This window comes from Salvelinus fontinalis, chromosome 27, assembly GCF_029448725.1.
Source record: "Salvelinus fontinalis isolate EN_2023a chromosome 27, ASM2944872v1, whole genome shotgun sequence".
NCBI classification, from domain to species: domain Eukaryota; kingdom Metazoa; phylum Chordata; class Actinopteri; order Salmoniformes; family Salmonidae; genus Salvelinus; species Salvelinus fontinalis.
This window is the reverse complement of record NC_074691.1, coordinates 20,301,057-20,310,493: the sequence shown is the minus strand read 5'-3', so window position 1 is coordinate 20,310,493 and position 9,437 is coordinate 20,301,057. Positions and strand designations below refer to the sequence as shown.

Here is a 9,437-nt window from a genome sequence, read left to right as displayed (position 1 = left end):
CGACTCTCTTGTCACTCAAACACAAACTGACTCTGGATTGGTTTCTAGAAATGCACCTGAACCTACTACATGTGCCCGATAGAGGGCGGCATTGCGTTGTAGCTGGGCAGGCAGGGACCTGAGGGGCCAATTTACTTCATTATGGGCCCGTTATATCTCATTTGTCTCATTTCACTATGGCTATGGGTATTGCTTTTTAACACAATTTAGGCCTATATAGTATATTAATCTGCGGTTCTAATCCACAAGATTATGTTACAATGAATTAGCAGGTTAAAGACAAATCATGTGTGTATGCAACACAACTTCCTGCACAAACCAGCCTGACTACATCTTTAAGGGCAACGTGCCAGCAGTCCAATGGAATGCACGCCCATTCAAGCACATACCTTGTGTTGACAACATAGCAGCAAGTGACAGATTTCATTCTACCATGACTGCAACAAAGAACAACGGCAACTACTACCTGAGAGACAACAATGAAGCCCAAATCTCTCGTATTGAGGTTATTTGATAATACTGAGTCCTTAGGTGAGAGGCAAGCGGAGAAAGGATCCAGGTATCACCGACAAGTAGACTGTTCGGACCAACATGAGACCCCCGCACCAAATGATACCTCCGGCCCCCAGGTAGAGGATGGGGGGAGAAAGAAAGAGAAGTGCGCCACTGAGATCCATTTTGCCTTTTTACCGGAGAGGTACGAGCCCCTAGTCGAAGAGGATGAAGGAAGGCAAAGAGCAAAAGAAGAAAAGAAAAACAAGAAGATAAAAAAATACAAGAAAGTCAAGAAGGTAGTTTTTGTGAAAAACGTTACTGCTGCATTTATTTTTCTGTGCTATTATATTTATAAAAAATAGGTATTTTCCCCCTTCAATGATTAACTTTAACCAATGTTTTGTTCAATGGTAATTAATCCTTAACTAACCATTATGATGCACATAACTTTTGAAAATCAAATGTATTCTGTTTTGTTATAATTACACTGGTATAACAACCTTCAGTTGTTCATAATCATAACATGTTTCTATTGTCAATAGGAAAAAGACAGTAATATCAATGTTACATTTTCAGATACGTTCAACTATTGAATCCCATTCAGTGTATAATTTCCAACACAGTATGTAATAGTTGCACATAATATGGGTAAGTTCAAGGCAATATCATAATCAATATCATTATCGTGATACAATTATCACAATATGGCATCAGGCCATCAAACCTGCATCAAATTGCCTGCTATTCATCATATGACTGAATGATGTCAAATCAATAATAAGATATACAAACCATAGAGTTCGAAAGATCATTGTGAAATAGGACTACAATATAGAGGCTTTTCATGAAAGAAATCGCTATTACGAACCAATCTATTGTGATTGACTTTTCTCAGATTGTTGTTTTCTAATCAGCACCTCACATTAACACTTTGTTTCTTACTGTTTGATTTCAACACTGATTGTGTTACTGTTAAACCACCTGTATTGTGACACAATATGAACTACAAGTTGAATGATACAATCCGTCACTCTGGATATATTTATTGCATCTTCCTATCTTGCCACAACCCACATGCCTGGCTTCTCTCCAGATTTAGATTGTTTTAAGACCTCTCCCTGTGTTAGTCTGTTCCACTGTGCTAGATACACTGTGTTTGGGGTCAAAGGGGAATATCGAAACCATAACATAAAACATGAAAAGACAGTCATGGTGCAGTTCTTTGACTTAAAAATATTTCCTGTCAAGAAACTCAAGTTTAAGAATATAGCTCTTAAAACTATTTCCATGTAAATAGTGTTTGTGGGGTCACTGTTGTTGTTGTGGCTGTATTAGGTTCTAAATCATATCAAATCAAGCTTTATTTATTCAGCACATTTCAGACAGGGAATGCAACGCAATGCGCTTTACAGGGGGAAAAAAACAAACAATGAAAATAAAAGCTGAAATATTTACTACACAACAAACATAAGTTAAAAAAACAAAAGAATGACACAAACCGAACAACTGAAAAGCACCCTAAGGAAAAGCAAAGCTAAAGAGATGTGTTTTAAGATCTCCTTTAAATGTCCACAGTTTCAGCCCCCCTCAGGTTCTCTGGCAGGCTATTCCAGAGGCTGGGGGCATAATAACTAAAGGCTGTCTCTCCATGCCTCTTGGTCCTAGGCTCCGGGAGAGTTAAAAGGCCAGTGCCAGAGGACCTGAGGGACCTACTGGGTACATAACTTAAAAGCATGTCAGACATGTATTGGGGTGCACAATCGTGGATTGATTAAAAAATCTATAGAAGAATCTTAAAATTAATTCTAAAACTCAGAGACCTTAAAACCGGTGTAATGTGTGCTCTCCATCTGGTCTTGGTCAGTACCAGTGCTGCAGCATTCTGTATGTTTTGCATTTGACTAATGGCTTTCTTGGTTAGACCAGACAGGAGAGCATTACAGTAGTCAAGCCTGCTTGTAATAAAAGCATGGATGAATCTCACTGTATCAGCCTGAGTGAGAATTGGCCGCACCTTAGCAATGTTCCTCAGGTGGTAAAAAGCTATTTTGGTCACATTCCTAATCTGTGATTCAAAATGTAGTTAAAAAAAAATAACACCTAAGTTTTTTACCTGGTGTTTTATCTTTATTGCCTGTGAATTAAAGTGTGCGGCCTCTCCAAGGTGAGCAGGCCAACACTCCCTCTGGGATGTCTATTCTGCACTATCCCATGGGCTGAGGTTCAGACATTCGCTGGTCAATTACAAAGCCAAGACTAAGCCTCATTGAATCACTGAAGAGCTCTGATCCAGCTAGGTCCCTAAAGCTTCAAGGTAGTTTCACCTCTCAACCCTCTGTAATATGTCGCTACAGGATAAGCATTAGAGATTGTCAGCGAATGTTGCGACAAACACTGCCAAAGAGTCATTGAACCCTCATCACTTCACCTGGCTCTGAATGGATTCTCTGTCATTGTGGTGAGGGATTATCAACTTCATTTGGAAGGGTCATGGATATGGGTAGCCTGTTGGCTATTAATAACAATAACAAACCCCAAACAAAGTACAATAATAATAACCAAATGTAGGACTGACTAAATGCCATCAATCAGTTGGAAGGACCATAACAAACCCCATTCAAAGCACAGAAATAACTAAATGCAGTGTTATTATGGCGCAGTAAGTGACCATAATCCTACATTTGGTTATTCCTGTACTTTGTATGGGATGTGTTATGGTCCTTCCAACTGAATGATGGCAGTTAGTCACATGTCATTTCTTCCTTATCTGTCTTGGCTTTGTTTAGAAAGTTCAGATTTTATCACTCACACACATGCTGTGGTGTGTGTTGTGTATAAGGTTATAATAACTGGGAAAGAGTCTGCCAATCTGCCAATCAGTTATATTGATTGCTGTCAATCTTCCTTATTTATATACAGTATATGGACACTACCTGTTAAAATGTCTCAATAGCCACAAAGATAAAGTAAGTAAGTTATGATTTTATTGACTGGGCTTTAAATCATGTTGGATGTAGATAGTAAAATGTGAGGAGGCCTGAGTGTAAGACAACTTCTTGGAAACAAGTAAACATTAAAAGGGTGATTGCCTTCTATAAATAACAAGATCATCGAATCATGTTAAAAATCAAGGTTGCCGCTACATGCCTCCATGAATTCACTGTAAACATAACCATCTAATATCAATGCTACAGTTGCTACAGGTCTGCAGGTGACAGGGGTGTTTGGACGTTTTATTTGCGGCCTTGATAGTGATACATTTTAAGACTACAGGTTGGGAAATGTTTTGGTGTTTTTGAACATCCCCTGATGCAGCCAGTGCAGACACTCTGGGATAGCGCCAGCTGGCCAGCCCTTTCCTGAACACTAAACATGGAACCCTATTGTTCAACACAGGGATCACTGCTTATTTTAGTTAGACAAATAAAAAGGAGGGGTGATTTCCCCCTCCTGTGCTGGGCGCCCATTGTCTGAGTATGGAGCAGATTGGTTCGGTCTGAGCATGTGTTTAATAACGTAATCCCTTATTCTTGACCTAGTTCTGTTCTCAAGATCTGTTGATAAGTTGTAAAATCATCCTCACACTTACAGCAGCCTACTGTATGTTCCATCTGCAGATAGGATGAGTCATTTAATGATGATTAGGTTTGTATTGCTGATGATGGTTGTTAATTGATGATCCGTTTATTGACTTTGCTCTCTGTGTGTGTGCTCTGTCTTTCAGAATGTCGGCAAGGCCCTTCGCTACAGCTGGAAGTGTTTGATGCTTGGTCTTCACAGTATGGCAGCAGGCTATTCCACCCCACTCACTGCCGCTGCTGCCCTCGTCCCAGAGTTTCATGCGGGCAGGGACAGGGGCTGAGAGGACCAATCACATTGATCTGTAATCCTTCTTAATGTTCACTGACTCTATCGCTGTGGCCCCAGGGTCTCAAAATTAACCAGCACTGAAAACGCTCAATTGAGAGTTCTCTACATGATGAAATTATAGAATTTCAATATCCTGTTGTAGAATAATGATAAAAATACTTTCATTCTTATTGTAAGGTTTTGCATGTTTATAAGACGTAATAAACTGTTTATATTTTTTATAGTTACTTAATAGGAACTTTGTAGGAAGCACATTGATGCATTTGTAATTACATTTATGTGATAGATATATTTCCTAATCATGTCAACATTCTATGTCAGACGTTTTATACTTTTACAATGACTACAACTTTGAAATTTATGGGATATTTTGTATATTTGTAAACTCTAATTACAACATTTCACAGTTACTTACTGCACAATTATAAATTATTTTCTCAAATATACATTGTGCCTTTTTCAACTCAAAGAATTTCTGTACCATGCAACCATCACCTTGTGTAAAGCCTATTAAAGAGACAGCTAGAGAGAAAAGGAAAATTGTGCGGCACAAACAGAATGTGTGTTTGCTCTATGGCGTCAGATTAAGTGAATCAGGACCGGACAGGAGCTTGTTAACAAAGGGATTTAGATAGAGACAGGAAAGAATTAGCGGGGTTGGGGTGGAAAGGGGAACCAAAACAGGAAAGCAAACTGAATCAAGGCTTGAGGGCCTCTTCCTGCACACTGGGGACAGTCTGTCTTTTGTCCCAGCCAGTCAACAGAAGCAGGGGCATAGCACAACCCCAGTGGATTTACAGCAGAATAATATATTTTCAGAATATCTTCTAAATGTAATATGATAGAAAGAAAAATGTATGTTTATGTCACGATCGTCTTCGTGAGAGAGAGTACCAAGGCGCAGCGTGTGAGAAATACATCTTTTATTAAAGATGACGAAACACGAAACAAACACTTTTACAAAACAACAAACGATCGTGAAGCTATAGACGTAAGTGCACACACAAGCTACAAACGTACAACATAGACAACACCCCACAAAAGCCTACTGCCTATGGCTGCCTTAAATATGGCTCCCAATCAGAGACAATGAATGACAGCTGTCTCTGATTGAGAACCAATCTAGGCAGCCATAGACATAACTAGACAACATTACTCTACTCTGCCCCATACACATACAACACCCCTAGACACTACAAAACACATACATTCCCCATGTCACACCCTGACCTAACTAAAAAACATAAAGAAAACAAAGAATACTAAGTCCAGGGTGTGACAGTATCCCCCCCCCCCCCAGCAGCACCGGACTAAGGGGCAGCACCGGACTGAGGGGCGGATGCTGGCTGGCTGGCGGATCCTGGCTGGCTGGCTCTGGCGGATCCTGGCTGGCTGGCTCTGGCGGATCCTGGCTGGCTGGCTCTGGCGGATCCTGGCTGGCTGGCTCTGGCGGATCCTGGCTGGCTGGCTCTGACGGCTCAATGCTGGATGACGGCTCTGGCTGGTCATGGCTGGATGACGGCTTTGGCTGGTCATGGCTGGATGACGGCTCTGGCTGGTCCTGTCTGCGGAAGGCTCTGGCTGATCCTGTCTGGAGGAAGGCTCTGGCTGCTGCAGTACGACGCCCTCTCACTCCACGGTAAGCACGGGGAGTTGGCTCAGGTCTCCTACCCGGCTTTGCCACACTCCGCGTGTGCCCCCCCCCCCCCAAGAAATTTTTGGGTCTGACTCTCGGGCTTCCGTTATACCTTCATACCACAGGTTCCTCTCTCCGGTTGCCTCTGCTCTCCGAGCTGCCTCCAGCTGTTCCCATGGGAGGCGATCCTTTCCAGCCAAGATCTCCTCCCATGTGTAGCAACCATTGCCGTCCAAAACGTCCTCCCGTGTCCAATTCTCCCTTTTGCGCTGCTGCTGCTGCTGCTGCTGTCGCTGCCCTTTTCCACTCTGCTTGGTCCTTTGGTGGTGGGTGTTTCTGTAACGGCTGTCCTCGCTGACAGAAGGAGAGGACCAAAACGCAGAGTGGTTAGTGTTCATTATTTAATGAAAGTCAACAAAACACTTCAAAATACAAAACAACCAACAAATGTGACAAAACCGAAACAGTCCTGTGTGGCACAAACACTGACACAGGAACAAACACCCACAAACACACACGTGAACCCCGGCTGCCTAAGTATGATTTTCAATCAGGGACAGCGATTGACAGCTGCCTCTGATTGAGAATCATACCAGGCCGAACGCACAAAACCCCAACATAGAAAACAACACATAGACAACCCACCCAACTCACGCCCTGACCATACTAAATAAATACAAAACAAGAGAAAACAGGTCAGGAACGTGACACTAGTAGACTAGACAGTTGTTTTGGTTGGACAGTTGGAAAGCTTGCTGATGAGAGTGGTTTGAGGGAGTTGGAGGCTGGCCCTTCTGTGGTGATAGGGGATGTTCCTCCATGGTTACTCCCAGATCCTGTTGTTGATCTAACCTAGCTAGAGAAAAGGAAAGATTGGTCAGAAGTCAGTGAAATCGGGAAACTGTTTGACAATTGGTAGAAGTTTTTTTACGGCTTTTCACAGATGGATCTAAGGACCCAGATAGTGGGTACACAGGAGCAGGCGTTTACATTCCTGAATTTGATGTGCAGATACAGTATATAGAAGACAAATGAACAGATGAACTGTCAGTATACTTAGTTGAACTGTTGGCGGTATTAGTTGCCCTCCAGTGGGTGGAAGACATACAACCTGTTAGAATTATAGTATGCTCAGATTCTCTGTCTGTATTGAGTAGTTTATCCTCTGGTAAATCTAATTTTGGGGATAGGGGAGGGTCTATTAGAAGTTAGTAGGGCTTTTTTTTCTCAGAAGTTTTGAGTTAGGTAGGAGGATTTCGAAATGTTGTAAACTGTGATTGACCACACACTCCGATAGGTTTATGCGTGGACACAACAATACAGACTCTGAGTCTGACATTTTGTTGTGATTGGGAAGCAGCGGGCTGTCACTTGGCTTGGAGCTCAGGGAGAAGTGATGGAGAGGCTGAAAGCTGTGGCTAGCGATGAATCGTTGATAAACAAACAACCAAACTTTACTCGGTGTGGCGACGGTTCGGCACGGCTGTGCTGTGACTGGGTCAGAGATGGCAGGAGATAGTGATGGAGAAGAAAGTAAAGCAAGTATGGAGCATAGTGATACAAATAAAGGGGGGAGTAAGAAAGAGAAAAAGAAAGCGGGAGAAAAGGGGAGTATGGATTTGAAGGGGAGCGAGAGGTCTATGGAGGCAGAGAGGAGGCAGAAAAGGACGTTTGAGGAGACCAACATAGTTTCCAACGCTAGCGGCAGTTCGGAGGTCGAAAGTGCCGAGGAAGGGAACATAAGACACGAGGGGAGCATGGAGGTGAGGAGGAGTATAAAGTGATTCTAAAGTTTAGGGAGGAAGGGTAGTTGTGGCTATGATTCCAATAAGGTTGACAGCTGTGGTAAAAGAGTTGATTGGGGAAGTTGTCAATGCTAAAATGTTGAGATGGGATCTTGTTGGTGTTCTGTAAGGACATGGTGCAGAGGGAAAAAGCTCTCAGAGTGAAGCAAATAGGGAAGTGTAAGGTGGTGTCGAGCAGCTGGACTGATCATGCAGGGAAGCAGTGGATTAAATGGGTGATAACAGGAGTGCTTGTGAGTGTTGGCACTAAATAGGTAAGCGACGACTTGAGAGGAGGAGTTCTAGTGAATGTTCAAAGATTGCAAGCAACAAGGGGTGGAGTTAGGGTACATAGCCTGTCTATTCTGTTACACTTCAAGGACCGGGTACTGCCAAATAAAGTAACCATATAATATATTAGTTATTATGTGAGGGCGTATGTACCGAAGCATTGAAGATGTTTTAACTGCCAGAGGTTTGGGCAACAGCCTGTAAAGAGAAAAAGAGGTGTGCCGGGTGTGGAGGGGAGCATGAGTATGGGAAGAGTGGGGATGGTGTACAACCAAAGAGCTGCAGCTTTTTGGGTGCTCATAGTGTGGCATATAGTGGGTGTGAGGCTATGAAGATGGCAGTGGATGTGCAACAAGTGAGAGTGGAGAGAGGGGTGTCATATGCAGAGGCAGTGAGGGTGGTCCAGATCCAGGGAGATACAGGTTCAAGGAAGAAATGGGTAGGAGCATCTACACCGGGGATTACGGGGCAGGTGGTCAGCGATGTGGTATACATAGATAAGAGAAAGTTGGTGATGTTCGTAGCATGAGCTATCAACAGCACTGCTAAAGTAGAGTCTAAAACAAAGAGGATTCAGCTAATAGTGAAAGCTGCTGTATGACAGGGTTGACATGGGAAGAGGTTTGAGACTACCTCAGTCAGCCGAGGGTGGAGTCATGTATTACTGGATCTTAATTATGGTGGTAGTACTACAATGGAATGCTCGAAGCCTGTTGGCTAATGGGGGGGAGTTCAAGCAGTTCATTGTAGATATGCCAGCTAAGCCTGATGTGATTTGTGTGCAGGAAACATGGCTCAAACCGACTATGGAGTTTATCATACAGGGATATGTAATGGTTCGTGGGGACAGAGATGTAGGGGGAGGGGTGTGCCACCTTCATGAAAAAAGGACTTTCCTACAGGATGCTACACAAAGGTATTGACAGGAATATGTGGTGGTGGAGGTGTGGTTGAGAGGAGGGGTGACAGTGGTAGTGAACTACAATAATCTGTGTCAGATATTGGACCTGGAAGTGTTGGAGAGGGTGGAGGGCCAGGATAGAAGTAAGGTAATGTGGTGTGGGGATTTTAATGGGAGGAGGTCAGATACCTGGCTGTGTGGTGCTAGGACAACAACCTCTTCCTCAACGTGATCAAGACAAAGGAGATGATTGTAGACTACGGGAAAAGGAGGGGCTGTAGTGGCGCAGGTTGAGAGTTTCAAATTCCTTGGTGTCCATATCACCATCAAACTAACATGGTCCAAGCACACCAAGACAGTTGTGAAGAGGGCACGACAAAACCTATTCCCCATCAGGAGAACGAAAAGATTTGGCATGGGTCCTTAGATCCTCAAAAGGTTCTACAGCTACAACATCGAG

At 43.1% G+C, this 9,437-nt stretch overlaps 1 protein-coding gene across 1 annotated transcript; it reads left to right on the top strand.

The window, feature by feature from the left end:
• Window positions 1–388: 388 nt before the first annotated feature.
• On the top strand, window positions 389–4,809 carry si:dkey-126g1.9 (required for drug-induced death protein 1). The gene is made up of 2 exons (XM_055885213.1): window positions 389–791; window positions 4,220–4,809. Exons 1-2 carry the CDS (start codon window positions 480–482, stop codon window positions 4,355–4,357), a joined length of 450 nt encoding a protein of 149 aa, XP_055741188.1. The 5' UTR covers window positions 389–479; the 3' UTR covers window positions 4,358–4,809.
• The last annotated feature ends 4,628 nt before the right edge of the window (window positions 4,810–9,437 follow it).